Source organism: Acomys russatus, chromosome 6 (genome assembly GCF_903995435.1).
Source record: "Acomys russatus chromosome 6, mAcoRus1.1, whole genome shotgun sequence".
In the NCBI taxonomy this organism is placed as follows: Eukaryota; Metazoa; Chordata; class Mammalia; order Rodentia; family Muridae; genus Acomys; species Acomys russatus.
Genome location: NC_067142.1, coordinates 68,884,165 through 68,902,637, shown reverse-complemented (window position 1 = coordinate 68,902,637; position 18,473 = coordinate 68,884,165). Strand labels below are relative to the sequence as shown.

General features: G+C 39.0%; 2 protein-coding genes across 4 annotated transcripts in view; one reads left to right on the top strand and one right to left on the bottom strand.

Annotated features, from left to right (window-relative positions):
- Window positions 1-18,473, bottom strand: part of Tagln2 (transgelin 2) — a 960,136-nt gene that overhangs the window by 347,963 nt on the left and 593,700 nt on the right. The gene's annotated exons all lie outside the window — the stretch shown is intronic.
- On the top strand, window positions 12,173-13,105 carry LOC127190722 (olfactory receptor 10J1-like). Its single transcript, XM_051147901.1, has one exon. The coding sequence runs from the start codon at window positions 12,173-12,175 to the stop codon at window positions 13,103-13,105; it is 933 nt and encodes a 310-aa protein (XP_051003858.1).

Sequence of the window (18,473 nt, the reverse complement as noted above, 5' to 3'; positions counted from 1 at the left end):
ACTGAACTACATGGGTAAAAAGATTAGTGGTTGACAATTTGGCATTGGATAAACAATTGGATAACTCTTTCCTGGAGACTATTTTCTCCCAACCTAAGTATTCATTAGTTGACATATATATTTTTTCTGTTTATGAATAGGAGCTTTGTAACATTGGCCCCTTATACATTAGCATGGTTACTATTGTCATCCCTGCTAAGTCTTTTTTAGGTAGCCACACTATCGCGACTTCACAGAAGAAGTTTTCCTAACACTTTTAGGAGAAATAAACTTCTAGCAAAACTTCTGGTCCTCTGGCTCATAGATTCTTTCCACCCCCTTTCCATGCAGTTCCTTGGAGTTTAGATATATTAGTTGTGTGGATCAGATGGTGCTGGATACCAGAGGATTACTTGTTTTCTGCAATTTATCTGGTGTGGTTTTCCATAATGGTCTCCATATGTTGCAAAGAGAAATTTCTTTGTTGAGGGATGAGAGCTTCACTTATCCATGAGTATAAGGGCTAATATTTAGAAACCATATGCATATAAATAACATATGACCTGATAAAATTCTATCTACATATTTAGTAATATAATACACACACACACACATACACACACACATACCAATGACAAAGGAAAAATGGTGGCCATGAATTTGAGAAAGTGAAATGGAAGTAACCCAGGCATGACTGAATGGAAGAAAACAACAAAAATAGTAATTGTATTTTAATTTATAAATTTCTTTAAATGGATGGTGGTAATTCCCCCAATAAAATTTTTACAAACTCTTGATATTCTAACCTCAAACTCCAAGTCATTTCATTTAGTTATTTGCCTTTCATGAATATCTATTTCTGGACAAGTTGCTTATTAGAGTGCAGTCAAAACTTGCACTTTTGTTGGCTCTCTTCTCCCATTTTATGTGTTTCATCAGTTCTATCTCTTGTCACTATCTTCAAATCCTTTGCTGGTTCTAAGCCACACTACCCTCAACCTGGCAAATGTGTGTTGAAATTGATTCTAAATTTGTGAGACAGAGGTTAACATAAGCAAAGTACATTGTTGTGTGCACCTAGACAGAGAGTCTGAGATCAATGTAGCCACTCAGGAGACTGAAATAGTTCTTGCAATGTGTAGAGCTGGTGAACTGAAATATGGGCTCACCTCTGGAAATCCTAGTAATGGCTGTTTCCTGAAGATTATGAATGAATAGGTGTGGGATAGCCATCAAGAAACGTCCAGAACTTCATAGAAAGAGTAAGATCTCAATGAGTCACGAATCAAGTGGTACCATGCACATAGCAGACATATAGAGTATATGTAGCTAATGAAAATGATAGCAATAGTAATTAGTGTTACTTGCTTGCACAGACGTTTAAAGCTATTTTATTAATTGTGGTATACTGAAAGACAAAATAGAAAGAAGACAAATGGATCTTTGCGAGGATAATGATTTTTAACCTCTAGTGTTGGTGAAGTAAATTATTCTGACCTGAATTAGCATAAAGGAGAAACATGACCTCTCATCTAAATCTTCTCTTACACTGAGTTCATATTCCCAGAACCCTTTGAATGGCCCTATACTCTTAAGTATTTCTCTTACGCAAACATGTTATGAATGACTGTGTATCCTTACCTATAGAGAACTGCATCTAATATATTAAAGTAGGAAAAATTTAAAGATAATCCTACTTTCAGATTATTAATGGCCAGTGCTTCTGAATTGACACTTGTCCATAGTTAACAAGCAGTTGTGCTTGAAGGCTCTTGAATGTCCCATTAAGAATGGAATCTTGGCACTAGGGTTTTTGCAATAACCACTTTACAATGAAGTCAGTGATTCCCAATAATATTCTAGTTTATTTTCTCACTTATAAATGTGTCCAATGAGATAGAGTTTGGCATATCTACCATTTTAACCTATTTCCTGAGTGAGCCATGATCCTATCAGTTATGAGCAAGATAAAGAACAAGAAAAAGCCCTGAAATCCATCCAGTTGAAACAGCTCTATCATTAACACCTTATAACCCATTAGGTCCATTGTATTTCATGCTTACATGTGTTTCAAAGAGACAAGGTCACCACTTTGTTCATGATCTCTACTCTGAGATTTGAGATTATTATGATTCCTTATATGATGAATTAGTCATCAAGCTGCCACAAGAGGCTCAGACTGCAACCCCTTCAGATTTCTATGAAAAACCATACTTTCCATAAATAATCACTTTCTGAGATTTGGCTCCTGGGTTACTGATGGGTAAAGGCACACCTCTGGATCATGCATGCTAAGATTACTATAATAGACGAGCTTTGGGAGTCTCAAGAATTCTGTGCTATCACTTTATCCTCCACCAGAGCTCCAGCCCCAAAGCATTCATACTGATTAACAGCAGTGGTCCCCTCACTGTCCTTCCATGTCCTAACCTGCCACTCTTTCATTTTTTAAATATTTCAATTGCAAATTTGTATATGATCGAATCCTCACTTCATAGTAGCTTTTCTAGCTCAAAATATACCTAAAGTCATACAAAGCTTTGCACATCCTTATTTTCATTTTCTCCAACATGATTTTTTTCTCTTCATGGTCTTTTTGCACAATTTAGAGTGTTTCACATCTTGGAATGAGTTTCCGTTAATTCATCTAGTCATTCACCCTGTTTCTCTTCCTTTACCTTAAGCCCTCCCCTGGCTTCATCTAGTTGACTGACATGCGTCTTCAGTAGTCCAGGTTAAACTTCATGACTCCGAGAAACATCGGAAGACATAGTGTGCTGCACTAGCACAACCTGCCCCCTACTTTTTTTCCTTCTCGTATTTATTTTTCCTTCTGTTAATACAATTGTGTTATTCCTAATTTGAAATTTGCCTGCTTGCATAGGCAGTGCATGTTTTAATATAGCACCGTCCCATAGTCAAGAATACAGTAAGAGATAAACCCAGACCATGTTCCACTCCACAAGCCATGAATCTTAGAGAGAGAGAGAGAGAGAGAGAGAGAGAGAGAGAGAGAGAGAGAGGGAGGGAGGGAGGGAGGGAGGGAGAGAGAGAGAGAGAGAGAGAGAGAGAGAGAGAGAGCTGGATAAAGGAGGGGGAGCCTCTTGTGCTAATGGCATGCGTCTGGTGACCAACCAGTTTGTACAAGGGCTGCAAATGTCTAAAAATAAACCTCCTTTTTATAATTTAGGTAAACATTGTGATGGCTTAACTACAGCTTGCTGTGCTCAAGTACTAGATATTTCTATGGGAGCAACCACCAGTACTGATATGTGCTAGGACCCACAGCCAGCATACTGCCTGGCACATGAGTGGATGTCCAGTAATATCTGTTTACTCAATAAATGAGAAAAGCATCCCCAGACATAGAATAACAGATAATTACTTCCTTTGGCATGTTTATTCTGGTTCTTCGGTTTGCAAACAAAAATGTTTCCGTTTCTAAGATACAGACTGTTCCTGTGAGTCACTAACCAGAGGCAAGGAGTTCTGTTCTACTAATTACCCAAATTCCTAACAAGGCCCCTGAGACAGGGCCTCACACTAGCTTGCTTGTGCCCCTTGTGCCCAGGAAGGATTCTCAAGGGAAGTCTTCAGAGTGCCAGAGTTGATAGGCCTGTTTCTCTTTCCGGGCAAACCCCAGGCAGCATTCTTAGAGTTAGGGTTTCCAGAGGTCTCTGCTCTACAGAGAGACTTCCCAAGAGCAACAGAGTCAAAGCTTTGGCCTGGGATTTGTCACTGCACTGTGACCTTCCTTCTGACACTCTGTAAAGGCTTACTTGCTTATCCTGAGATTTTTACCTTCTTCCCCTCTGCCTTCTTAGAGTATCTCATCCCAGGTCTTTCTCTTTTCAATTGCAGGCACACCAGCTTCTGAGAAATAATTTCTAGGATTTCCTCTACCAAGTTGCCAAGAAGTAAGTGTTTGTTGAAACAGAAATTAAAATAAAAGGAGGGGATTGATTTTTAACTTTTCTTGGTTTCTAATATGTACCCCTCTCTGGTGATTTTTTTTTTCCTGATACTGAAATTTTCTACTTTCTCTATAACTTTCAGAATGGCTGGTTGAGACCTAAAGTGAAATATAGTATACTAGAAAGTTTCATTTTAAATAATGGAAGTATCTGCTGAAAGTCAAGGCAAAGACTATAAATAAGACTGCCATTATAATCCCAGGGCTGTCACCTACTACTAAGGGCCTACGTGTCTTTTGAGGCAGCAATGATGAGAGTTAGTCATTTCTCCTACTGCCAATGTCTCCTTGTCTTCTAACCCAAACGTCTAGCTTGACTATTTATCCTGTAGGTGTGTACTCAGCTATGTCTCTGTTTCATGCCTGCCTTGCCAATCAGTACATATGTGAGCCTGGCAAGTGGCTGAACCCACTGGGTCTCAACACCTCTATCTACAGAATAAGAAGGACTTGTGCATTTTCAGAGTAATTGTGAATATTTAAATTACATACACTGTCAGGAGAACATATTTTAACCTAATGTCAGTTTCTGTAGTTTGTTTCTAACTGTTGCAGCCATTTTAAGTTTATGAGCCAAATTTTCAGTTCCAACAATTTTTGCCATTTGTATGCTACTTTGATTCCCTTTTCAATGATCAGTCTTCGGTCAGGGGACTTGTTCAGTATATTTTCAGAAATATAATCTGAGAATCTAGTCACTACTTCCAGAAAAAAATATATATATACTTGGCAGACCTTGTGTGTGTGTGTGTGTGTGTGTGTGTGTGTGTGTGTGTGTGTGTGTGTGTGTGTGTGTGTCTTGTGAAGTGAACTGAAATGTAATATATTGCCTCAGAGGCTCTACACAAATTGGAGCACAGGACAAAAAAGGGAGCACCATTCTTCCCAGAGCCTTCCTCATTCAGCTGTTCCATAGCTCCTTTACAAATGTGTGAGCCTCACAAAGTCCTTGAGTCTTACCTTCAACAGAGAACACCCAAACTAACACCTAACAAACTAGGCAAATTCTTCTGCCTCTCGGTGCTCTCCTGAATTCCCTCCATGGCATCACATTTCCGTCTGTCAATCCCTCAGCTGAGGCAGAATTTTTTCTTCTGGTATTGAGATTTTTTTTTTTTTTTAGTAGCAGAGGTTTAGAGCTAAAGGTCAGATATCAAGCCTTCCCAGTTAGCTCTGCTGTACCTATGATACTGGGCACCTTCTTCGTACTTCTGGGGCAATATTTTTTCACATGTCTATCACGCAGGTACTACTGAAGAAGAAATGAAGTTCTTCTTTTGTAGGCAAAGCTCCATACACATTTCTCCTATCATTTTTAGAAATGGAGCTGCTTACCTAAATGTGGAGTAGGATCTGAAAACCAAATCAAGAGCCCCTTGTGTGTCCCTTCTGATAAGTGGTAAGCCAACATTTACGACATTTGTCAGTCTTCGCTATACTGCCCCTTTGTGTCTGTTCTCTCAGGCAGCCTTCCAATTTCTCCACCGATGAGTGCTGTAGACATTACTCCTTACTGTCTATCTATATATCAGCTTTTCTTTTGCTTGGCTGCTTCACAGGCTCCATCTGCCTGCAGTGTCCCTAAAGGTAGGGACATTGTGTTCCACCTCTCACAGCCCTGAATCTAAAGTCTGGGTTTTTACCTAATTACCTTGTCCTGGTTCTGGGTACCTAAGGCAGAGCTTCTGTGGACAGCCAATGAAAAGATGAGTCTCTTCCTGCAGACTGGAACTACTTAAATTATTACACCATTCACTGGTTCATTTAACAAGTATTCGTCAAAAGCTTAAAAGAAGCCAAATATTGGGAAAGGTTCTGGAGATCGGGAACTAAATGAATATGAGTTCCGTTATCAAAGCGCTCATTTGAAAGTCAGAAAAAAATTGCAATTACATGTTACTAGAGCAATCAAACAATAAATAAAATGTCAAGAGCATAAGATAAGAGTGATATATAAATGGAAGGCAGTAAGGAGACTAGTGTTAAGGAGAAATGTTTTTAATCCCCACCTATGATGTAATATGTATTCATTAACCTTCAGCACACATTTTTCTTTCCTTGCTATGATTGCTTTGCCTTGTGTTAGCACTACACCTTCTTAATTACTCTGACATTAATATAAGTACTGATATTTGAAAGATAAACTCTCTTTTCTTTGCCTGCTCCTGGGACTTTGCTCTTGTGTGTAAATATTAGTGCTAGTTGTTAATCCAACAAACACATAATTAAAATAATCAACTTGAGATTTGAGTGACTTCTACTGAGGGACACGTAGGCTGTTTCCATGTTCTGGCTATTATGAAGAAGGCAGCTATGAACATGGTTGAGCATATGTCCCTGTTGTGTGGTAGTGCATCTTCTGGGTATATTCCAAGGAGTGGAATAGCTGGGTCTTGAGGAAACCCTATTCCCATTTTTCTGAGAAAGAGCCAGATAGATTTCCAAAGTGGTTGTACTAGTTTGCATTCCCACCAGCAATGAAGGAGTGTTCCTCTTTCTCCGCATCCTCGCCAGCATGTGGTGTCAGTTGAGTTATTGATCTTAGCCATTCTGATGGGTGTAAGATGGAATCTCAGTGTCATTTTGATTTGCATTTCTCTGATGACTAAGGAGGTCGAGCATTTCTTTAAGTGTTTCTCAGCCATTTGATATTCCTCTGTTGAGAATTCTCTGTTTAGTTCTGAGCCCCATTTCTCTATTGGGTTATTTGGTTTGGTGGTGTTTAATTTCTTGAGTTCTTTATATATTTTGGATATTAGACCTTTGTCAGATGAAGAGTTGGTGAAGATCTTTTCCCAGTCTGTAGGCTGTCACTTTGTTCTCTTGACAGTGTCTCCTGCCTTACAGAAGCTTCTCAGCCTCATGAGGTCCCATTTATTAATTGTTGACCTTAAGGCCTGGGCTGTTGGTGTTCTGTTCAGGAAGTTGTCTCCTGTGCTATGTGTTCCAGACTGGATTAATGTCTCTGGTTTTAGGTTGAGGTCTTTAATCCACTTGGACTTGAGTTTTGTGCATGGTGACAAATAGGGGTCTAATTGCATTTTTCTACATGTAGACATCCAGTTAGACCAGCACCATTTATTGAAGATGCTGTCGTTTTTCCATTGAATGGATTTGGCTTCTTTGTCAAAAATCAAGTGACCAAATGTGTGTGGATTCATCTCTGGGTCTTCAGTTTGATTTCATTGATCCATTAGCCTATTGCTGTGCCAGTACCATGCTGTTTTAATTACTGTTGCTCTATAGTACAGCTTGAGATCAGGTATGGAGATTCTTCCAGAGGATCTTTTATTATATAGGATTGTTTTTCCTATTCTGGGCTTTTTGTTTCTCCATATGAAGTTGAGAATTGTTCTTTCAATATCTTCAAAAAACTGTGGTACATTTACACTATGGAATACTACTCAGCTATTAAAAACAAGGAATTTCCAAAATTTGTGGACAAATGGATTGAACTAGAAATTATCATAATGAGTGAGTTCACCCAGAAGCAAAAAGAGTTAAATAGTATATACTCACTTATATCGAGACACTAGTCCAAGGGGTATGCCCCCATAAAAACTTTACCTACCAGGAAAGTGTGGGTCAGAGGGGAGGACATCCTATTGAGACTTTAGGTGTGAGAAGCCTGGGAGAATGAGGAAATAGAAGGATCCAGAGGGTCCTGGAAAACTACAGGCGGGTCTGGGCCCTGGGGTCCTCCTCAAACTATGGCACCAGCCAAGGAAAATATAGGCAGTAAACTTCGAACCCCTACCCAGACTAGCCGATGGACAGGACATTCTCCACCGTTAAGTGGAGAAGGAGATCTGACTTTCACACAAACTCTGGTGCCCCATATTTGACCATGTCCATTGGATGGGGATGCCTGATGGCACTCAGAGGAAGGATAATAGGTCAGCAAGAAGAGACTAAATACCCTATGAGCATATACAGGGGGAGGAGGTCCCCCTCAGTCACAGACATAGGGGAGGGGAATGGGGGGGGGAGAGGGAGGGGGGAGGAATGGGAGGATACAAGGGATGGGCTAACAACTGAGATGTAATTTGAATAAATTAATAATAAAAAAAGGAAAAAAAGAGATTTGAGTGACTTGTATTGACTCCATAGTGTTACTTGGGACTAGGTAAAACTGACAGTATTATCTGAGAATTCATGAATATAACCACTTATTTTAAGCTTCTTTAGGATGCTTCATTAAGGTTTTGAAAATTTCTCCATAACGGTCTTTATTCATGACTACTTGATATTTCTTGAAATGATGATAAATGATGCATTTTCTGTATTTAATTTGGTATCAGTTTGCTGAATACAGAAATGGAGGGAACCTTAACATAACAACTTTTGTCCCAAAAAACTTGCTCAGCTCTCTTAATTTTGATAACTTGTCTGTACTATCTTTTGAATTTTCTATGAATGTAATCTGAGGGAAAAGAACCAAAACTAAAAAGTCCATTTTATTTTATTTTATTATTATACTTTATACACATTACATTCTGATTGTAATCCCCTCACTCTTTTTTTATTTCTTCCTTCTCAACCTTCATTTTCTTTTTCTTACCTTACTGGACTGGATAGAATATTCAATATAATATCTGTTTTTTCTATTTTTTTATTTAAATAATTTTTTCAGATTACATCCCAATTGTTATCCCCTCACTTGTATCTTCCCCTTCCCCCCTCCCTTGCTCCTTCACTCTATTCTCCTCCCCTAGACCTTTGACAAAAGGGACCACTTCCCCCACCATATAATCACAGATTATCATGTCTCATCCAGATAGCCTGCTTCCCCTTCCTCTGAGTGGTACCAGGCCTCCCCATCAGGGGGACATGGTCAAACAGGGAGCACCAGAATTCATGTCAGAGGCAGTCCCCGCTCTGCACACAACTGTGGAGAATATGCTGCCCATTGGCTAGATCTGAAGAGGGGGTCTAGGTTTGCTGCATACTTTACCCTTGGTTGGTACAGTAGTTTAAGCAGGTGCCCCTGGGTCCATATCCACCAGCCTTGATGGTCTTCTTGTAGGGATTTATCTTGTTCTTAATCATGAAGAAAACTACTCAATACCTTGCACCAAATGTGATGCTGCTGGTAGGATTGTTGCCTGTGTTTATCAACGAAAGGGGATATTTTATTCTCAGCTCTCTATAGGTTTTTCTCAAGTGCAAATACTGAAAAAAAAGTTTAAAACTGTGTTAGTTGCAAATCAAATAACCAAGTGAATTTTCGCTCTTTAAACATATTTTTGTAAACATAATCAAAATCTTAATTTTAAACTATTTTTATTCTGAAACAAACTTTTGACACTCAGCCATTTTATATACTGATGCTTTTAATTTGGAATACTGCATGCAAAAATTTAACATCTATATTACCAAGGGAGATCGGCTTAAAAGTGTTTTCGATGATAATGTAATATTGAAACTTTATTCATATTGATGTTTTAAGTTCCTTGTGTCTTTTTTCTTAGATTGGAGTTATTTCTTTTATATTTGAGATTATAATATAACAATACTTTATCTCTTCTTTCTGCCCCCAAACCTTGTCATGTACCCTGTTTGGTTCTCTCTCAAATTCAAGGTTTTTTTCCTCATTAACTATTCCTGTATATTTAATATATTGCTCAGTATACAAAATGTTACTTTTATATATGTTTTTAGGGCTGACCATTAGACACCAAGTCATGTGCTCATCTCTGGACAAGACTATCTGTCTCTCTCAGCATTGCTTCATTTATTGTAGTTTTGTGTTTGGTTGAAGCCTGTGGCCCACTCCCATCCATTTGGCATGTCCATTGGTATTGTCCTTATTCAGATCATGTTTGGGCAGCCATGTTTGTGACACTTTATGGATGTAGCTTCTGACATTACTAAGGGGCAAAATCTCACAGCAAACTCCCTGGTTCTCTGCCCCTCTTCTGCGATGTTCCCTGAACACTGGGTACAAGAGTGTCTTGTAAATGTATCCACTGGGGCAGGGCTCTACACCTCTGGATTTTGATTGCTTGTGGTTTTCCTACCTGAGAATTGGTGTTATCCTCTGTGGGCTGGACCTTCCTATCTCAATGAATAATTAAGACATCCCACCAAAGACATGACCACAGACCAACCTGGTCTAACCAATTCCACAGCTGAGGTTTCTCCCATTAGTTGACTTTAGGCTGTGTCACTTTTAGAATCAATTCTGATAAAAAAAAACCTGGCTTTTCAGAGCTTTTGTTTATTTGTTGTTTATTGGTTCCTGGAGAAGTTCATACAATATGTTTTGTTCATTTTCACTCCTCTCCAACTTCTCAAGGGTACACCCTCCCTTCCCTACCCACCCATGTTTGTTTTGTTTTTTAACCCATAAAGTCCAATTTGTCTTACTCCTGTAGTCTTAATGTAGGAACTTCCACTTAAGCAGGATAAACCTACCAGGGACAACATTAAGTCTTAAAGAAACTAACTCTTCTTCCCAGAAGCTGTCAAATTCCGACAGATCCATGCCTGGAGTGGGACTTCATACCCACCGCCCTTCTCTGCGTTGAGATTTGCTCTGAACTTGCACAGGGATTGTGCCTGTAGCAATTGCTCTGACTGCTTGTGTGCAGCTGTCCTTTTGTGCCTGGATGACACTGTTTCCTTGTATTTATTGACCACATCTGGCTCTTAGAGACTCTTTGCCCCTCTGCTGCAGTGATCCCTGGCCTTTGGGAGGAGAGGTGATACAGATGAGCAGTCTATGAGCTTATTTTGATCCTTGGCCAGATGTAGATATCTGGGAATCACCATCTACTGTGAATAGAAGGTTCTCTGGTGAGCACTGAGATACTAATTAATCTTTGATTATAATGATAAGTTATTCTGAATCAGTTTAATATGTATATTTAGAAGAATGATTATTGTAGGTTCTCGCCTAGGAATTATAACTTGTCTAGCCATAAGTCTTTGGCTCACCAATGGTGTTGGGTGTAAGTTATTTGATTCAATATTCATAATTAACTTTTTCATAGGAGTGTAACCATTTTATTTTGTTAAAAAATATTTTGAAATAAAATTGTGAGGCTACCTTTCCTCTTTTTTCTGAAACTTCTCTAGTTATGTTCTTTTATTGTTTAATAAGGAAGTTTATTCAAGTTTATACTTGTCATGGCAATTTCCCTACAATTCTACATTTAACTTATAAATATTTACCTTTATGTGCTTTATCAATTGTTCCTTTATGCTATTACCATCAAATTCATTTTATTTTATTCCTATTTTCCATTTTTCTTGTTTTTTATAACTTGATGAAATGGACCTTCTGTTAGTCTTTAAAAAAAATAAACATCTTAAAGTATACATTTGCCTCTAATAATACTATATGAATAGCACACATGTCTTTGGTATATCATTATTTTATTACTATTTGGTTCTAAATAGTTCTCAATTAGCATCATGAGCTCCTGTGACCATGGACTAGAATGCCAAACATTGCATTTTTTTAAGCTGTCTTTTTAAAAAGAATTTCTCACTTAATTATGTTTTACTCTAAGATATTGATTATCTTTTAAGCAATAATCTAATTTAAGAAAATTAGAAAACTAATTTCATATGCTATAGACAATCACTATGCAGTGCATCAAAATATACTTGGAAAGAACGCTTTAAGCAGATTCACAGGTAAGGGTAATTAAATTCTATCTTTTTTCTAGTCTAAGGACACGGTCTATGATTTCTCAAGGAATGAGTTGACATTTTCTTTTGTTTTTAGTTTAATTTGTGTGTATGCTCTTGTTCATGCAGGTGCACTTGTTTATATAGGCCTATGTGCATGTGTGTGCAGGTGTGGAAGCCATATGTCAATGTCATCTATTATTGTTTAGATGTCCTCAACTATGATGTATTAAAAAAATTAAGTCACAGTTTCTCATTGAATTGAAATTCATTGAGTCTAGGCTGACTGCCCTGAGAGCCCAGGCATCTGCCTGTCTCTATCTCCATAGTGCTGGAATTACAACCACTCGCCACTCGCCCGGTTGTTATATATAAATGTAAGTGTTAGTTATTGAACTTAGTGGGCCATTCATGGGAGACAAGGATTTTATGAATTGAACTTCTTTACAGCTCAATCTATGACGTTTTGAACTGAGGCACTACTTTGTGAAATCTTTACTCTGCAGTGTGCTCAGGGCCAGGGTTATCTCTGAGATGAAGACATAACACTGACCTTTTTATCTTTCAGGCCTGAGCTCCTCAATGAAGAGAGCCAACTACACAGAGGTAAAACAGTTTGTTTTCCAAGGTTTCTCCAATTTCCAAGAGCACCAGGTCACACTCTTCATTGTTTTCTTTGCCCTATACATCCTGACTCTGGCTGGCAATGTCATCATTGTGAGCATTATCCGTATTGACCACCGCCTTCACACCCCCATGTATTTCTTCTTAAGTGTTCTCTCTACCTCAGAGACTTTCTATTCTCTGGTCATCATCCCACGCATGCTTGGTAGCCTTGTGGGTCTGAGCCAGTCCATCTCCCTGGAAGGCTGTGGGACACAGCTGTTTTTTTTCCTTGGCTTTGCAATCACCAACTGTCTCCTGTTAGCAGTCATGGGTTATGATCGTTATGTGGCCATCTGCAACCCACTTCGCTATAGCATCATCATGAATTGGAGGGTGTGTGTCATTCTGGCATCTTCAGTCTGTGCCACAGGGTTCTTCCTCTCGCTGGTTCAGGCCGTGGCCATATTCAGGCTGCCCTTCTGCAAATCACTGATTGAACATTTCTTCTGTGATGTCCGACCTATGTTGGATCTGGCCTGTGCAGTGCCTGTCTTCAATGACATCTTGACCTTAGTGCTCAGCCTCCTGGCCATCACAGCCCCTGCCACTTTCCTCTTTGTCTCCTATGTCCTCATTATCTCCACCATCCTTAAGATTGCCTCAGCTGAAGGGCGGAAAAAAACCTTTGCCACCTGTGCCTCCCACCTCACTGTGGTTGTGATTCACTATGGCTGTGCCTCCATTGCCTACTTCAAGCCCAAGTCAGAGAACGCCAGGGACCAGGACCAGCTGGTCTCTGTGACTTACACTGTAATAACACCCCTACTGAACCCTGTTGTGTATAGTCTGAGAAACAAAGAAGTCCAGGATGCTCTGAGGAAAGTGTTGGGTAGGAAATCACTATCATAGGTGCTAATTTCTCTCCAAATCATTTCATATTTTTTGTATAGAACCTGATAGGTAAAAGTATAAAGCCAGAGTTTCGTGTAATTTGAAGTCTCATAGATGACAGCCAGGGCCAGAGCCAGGGAAGAAGGGAAGCTGAGAGCTAACCTCTAAAAACTGAATTCATATTCTCAACCTTTGTTAACATAATAAAAAACATAGGTCACTTGCAAACTTAAATTTAAAGGAACCAATCTATTTCTTGCTGGATTATAATCCACACATAAAACATTTCTCAATGCAATATTCTTTTAATATAAATTAGATGCTTGGGCAAGTGGTTAGCAGGAAGGCTATGCACAGAAATCTAACTTCCTTGTGTTGTAATAAGGTAAGCAATGCCAAACTCAAGAGATCTTTTAAGAAATGAATTTGGGATGAACTAAAACTTGCCAAACAAACTATCAGCAAGCAGACACACATGGAACTCCAAAGGAAGCAGACATTCCCTATCTGAAATAGGCAGACCTCAAAGTGAAAGGGATCCAAGGAAAGACTGAAGATGGACATTAAATGGAAATACGCCCTAATCAACATAGGATAGCATGGAAGCCTAGCCATTCCATCTGAATGCAATGGACTTGGTCTAATTCATTGCTTAATCCTAATGATGAGCCAGATGGACGAGAAGGGCTTCTTGTGCTAATAATAAAAGCTTCTTTCTTAGAAAAGACCATTTTTAAACCCTGAAAAAGGAAGTAGGGTTGTTGAGGGAGAAGATTGCTGAGAATTCTGTGAAATTGATGAAGAGAAAAAAAAAGGTTAGGAAGAAATCTTAGTGAGAACTTCCTGATGGGTGAGTATGGGTGAGTATGTGGAAAGTCACATGTTGAGGAGGGAGAAGAGAAAAATTTTGGAAAAAGTCCTTGTGACTGAGCCTCCTTCTTTCCCTTGTAAGGCAAGACACCAAGTCAAGGAAAGAGAATTTAGTGGAAGTGTGAGACAACACCTTTCTGACATAAATTAGATGATTTTACTTCTGCTGAAAAAACAGAACAATGGAAATAGTAAAAAATTCTGACATGAAAACATCCATAAAATGTATTTAATCAAGTTAGAAATGAAATAATAGACTATTTACTCTTCCTTACCTCCAAAAATTAAAAAAAAGTGAACAATGAGGTAAATTTTAGATTTAATTTGTGAGAAAAAAATAAGTGATGAAATAAACGTAGTAATTAGTGGGTACAATTATTGAGCAAATAAATGTATTTTACTGGGAAATCAACTTCAATATCCACAAGAATACATGAATACCCATTTTCCTTTTTTTTAAAGCTTTGTCAAAATACAGAAATATTCAATAAAATATGCAAAGCAATTGTGCATTTGATATACTATGTATTCAGGTAAGAAAATCTAAGAAATTTCCACCCTTCAGTCTCCTTTGTCACACAAAGTTCTTAAGACTCTAATGGAGGAAAAACTACCTAACTGTATTTCATGTAAACACAGTCAACTAATGATAAATAATCCACACTATAATTAAACCAATAAAATTTGAGGTTATCCTTTGTCCTTTCATCCTGCTTTCTGACACAATATCCTTGTAGTGAATCCAGTTATGGTCAAATTTCCTTATCTTAGAGGAAAAGGAGCCTGGTCCATGCTCATTTCTCTCTGCACTTATCAGATTCCAAGAGTATGCAAGACACATGCTCAACCTTGTGTCACACATTGAGAGGACTTTGGTGTTTGCATGTTCTTTTATCAGTATGACATCTGCACTTCATTCCTTGTTTGTGGCCAGGCAGGGGCCTATGTAGATCCACTATCCTTCCATCATCCTCTTAATGATAATCTTAGCCTGTTCAGCTGCATTTGTGCTCCTGGGAATGTATGAACCAGAGTCAATTTGGCAGCTGCAAACCATCCACCTAACACCTGTCTCCTCACTTAGCTATTCCTACCCATCCAGGACTCAAGCCTTTCTGAGAGACTTCTCCGGGAAGTGAAGAACATTCGTACCACCACCTCCCATTCTACTGACTCCTCTCGGTCCTTGATGAAACCATCAAGGTTTAGCTGGGGACAGGGGCAAGAGTTTGCCCTCTCCAGTATCCCACTGAGTACAGTGCTTTTTTTCTTTATGGGCTGTGTGTCTTCATTTTATTTAAACAGAAAACTCTGAATTCTCAGCTCCATAGTTCACATTATGTTTCACACACAGAATATTTTTGTATTTAGACATTTGATATTCAAAAATCATTCTCTCCAAACTACAAGGGGCTTTCTTATGAAAAGTTTGCTAAACTTAAAAACTCAGTTTTCAATACAAATGTTTCAGTTATGAGTTCTTAAAAGTCCTTTTGAAAGGCAATTGACCTCCCTGATGGATTCTTCTGATCTTTCCTCAGGGCAAATAAAGTCCCTGAGAACAATGTGGAATAACAATAACAATTTGAAAAAAAAAAAAAAGAGGAGGAGCATTAGATTACTGAAGACAAGCATTCTCCCAAGGGTATGTTTCTTTGGAAATTCAAGCATGATTTCCTTGTCTTTTGGAACTGTCATGGCAAAAGCTTCTGACATAAGCTCACCGCTCCAGAATAGGAAACCCCATATTAAAATATAGTTCTCCAACAGTGCACAAGTCTGTATGAAAATGTAGTCGAACCTCCTTTACTGGAGGTTCATCCAGTCTGATAGCAACATCTCCATCTGACATGTAGGGCAAGGTTATCCCTCTTCTTCGTAAGATAGAGAGCCAATACATCCACTGGGTTGACAGAGATTCCTTCTCTTGCTAACAAAAGAAAGGCAGTAAGGAAATGACTGTTAATACACAGGACCTCTAACCAGTGGTTCCTCAAAACAGCACAACAAGAGACACAGTGTGAGGAAGGGAACTATAGGGACCAGGAGGGTGATGAGGATGGGAGGGAGAATGGAAGAGCTGGGGACTGTAGTGAAGACAGTGTACTTTTACATATGTGGTTGTTGAATAACATATTAAATAAAAGCTATGAAAAAAAAAAGCATTCTCTGTCCATTGTCTCATTCCAGAAAGTGTCATCTCACTGATTCCCAACCACTATATAAGTACATTTCAGGGCAGGTGGGTCTTTCTAACACGTGAAAGAATGACCGAGTTTTCAGAATTGTTGCTTAGACATGCACATTAGGAAAGGCCTCATTTTCTTGAAGAAGAAACAGTCTAGAAATGCTTTATAGATCGACATGATGGTCACCTGGCCCTTCCTCATTGCTCTTCTCTGATGTGGCAAGGTAAGCCCACAGTGGGCAGCTTAATTCCACACCTCGACTAGATTAACAAAATGTAAATAATTGCCTAGTCGCTCTTTACTTTTTTCCTTATTGTTAAAATATATCCTGATTACAGTATTTCCTCCCTCTGCTCCTCCCAGTTCCTCCTCACCTTCCCTCCCATGTGGATATATTCCCTTTCTGTCTCTCATTAGAAAGGAATAGGCTTTTAAGATATAACAATAAAATATTACAAAATAAAATATAATAAGATAAAACAAAAAAAAATCCTCACATCAAAGTTGGACAAAGTAAACCAACTGAAAGAAGAAGAATCAGAGACCCAGAAGCCCACCGATTCACACATTTAGGGTCACATACAAATGCTAAGCTGAAAGGTACAATATATATGCAGAAGATCTGGGACACACCCCTATATGCCTCTGCTTGCTGATTCAGCCTCTCCGAGTTCATCTGAGGTTTGCTCAATTGACTTAGAAAGCCTTATTCTCATGGTGTCCCCCATCCACTCTGTCTCATATACTCCTTCTGCTTCCTTTTCCCTGGGGTTCTCGGAGTTGTGAGAGGGGATATTTCAGGGAGATATCCTCCATAAGGCTGAGTGCCTGGAGGTCTCGCTCTCTCTTTTCAGTGTCAGATTGTGGGTCTTTATATCTCTATTGCCATCTGCTGAAGGAGGACGCTTCTCTGATGGTAGATGAATAAGGCACCAATGTGAGTGTAGCAGAATATCATTAGGAGCCATTTGTCACTATTTTTTGGAGGCCAGTATTATTTGGTTTTACCTAATTCTCTGGTATACCTAGTCCTTGGTTCTTGGTCACCTAAGCAATGTCAGATATGGGTTCCCTATCATGGAGTGGGCCTTTGAGTCAAACAAAACATTGGTGGGTAGTTCTCACAAGCCTTATGCCACCATTGCCCTAGCACATGTTGCAGGCAGGACAACATTGTACATCATAGATTTTGGCTAGGTTGGTGTATATGGTTCTCTTTTGATAGACTGCAGAGTACCTTCCTGTACCAAAGACCCTAAAGTGTGTAGGAGGCAGCTGACCCTCTCCACGTGCAATGAGTTGTGTGGATGTTTTCTTCCTTAGTGGGGTCTTCATGTTAGATTGTTGGGAGCAACTATTTTCTTAGTAACCACTTGGATTATTTGAGGATTTCCATGGGACCACTTAGTCAATATCTTAGTTGGATATAACACAGCCCCAGTACTGGAAGCTTCATTTGGTGACAAGAAATAGCCAGTTGGGTGTCCATCTCTTCCATTTGAGACTTCATTAGGATTGCCTTCATAAGTTTTAGGAAGTTTCCACTGCACTAAGCTGCCATACCATTTGTGAAGTGTAGCTGTTTTTCCCCACATTCCCTCTCTCAACCCATCTTGTCTCTACCTTTCCACCTGATTCTCCTCTTCCAGTTCCCTTTGCCCAAAATCCATCCATAAAATCTATTCTATTTTCCCTTCCAAGGGAGATCTACGTGCTTTACCTAGTACCTTCCTCTGTACCTAACCTCTCTGGGTCTACAGATTGTGGTGTGGTTATCACTGATTATATAGCTAATATCTACATGTAAGTGAATACATGCCATATTTTTCTTTCTGAGTCTAGGTTACCTCACTCAAGATGATTTCTTTAGTTCCATCAATTCACCTGTGAATTTTATGATTCCATATTTTAATGGCCGATCAATACTTTATTGTGTAAAGGTACCACATTTTCTTTATCCATTCATCAGTTGAAGCATATCTAGTTTGTTTCCAATTTCTGGCTAATTGAACAGATTAGCAATGAACATGGTAGAGCAAGTGTTGTCCTATGATTATCAATTCCTGGTTTGGTGGTGGTGGTGGTTGCTGTGTGTGTGCATATGTGTGTGTTTTCCTCCTTTTGATTTTGCTGGTCTAGGATTATTTATTCTTTGTGCTTTCACTGTTGCAGTTAACCTCCTTAGGTTGGAGTTTTCCTTCTAGAATCCTCTGTAAGGCAGAATTTGTAGGTAAATATTACTTAAATTTGGTCTTATTCAGGAGTATCTCATTTTCTCCATATAAGATGACTACAAGTTTTGCAGAATATAGCAGTCCATGAAGACA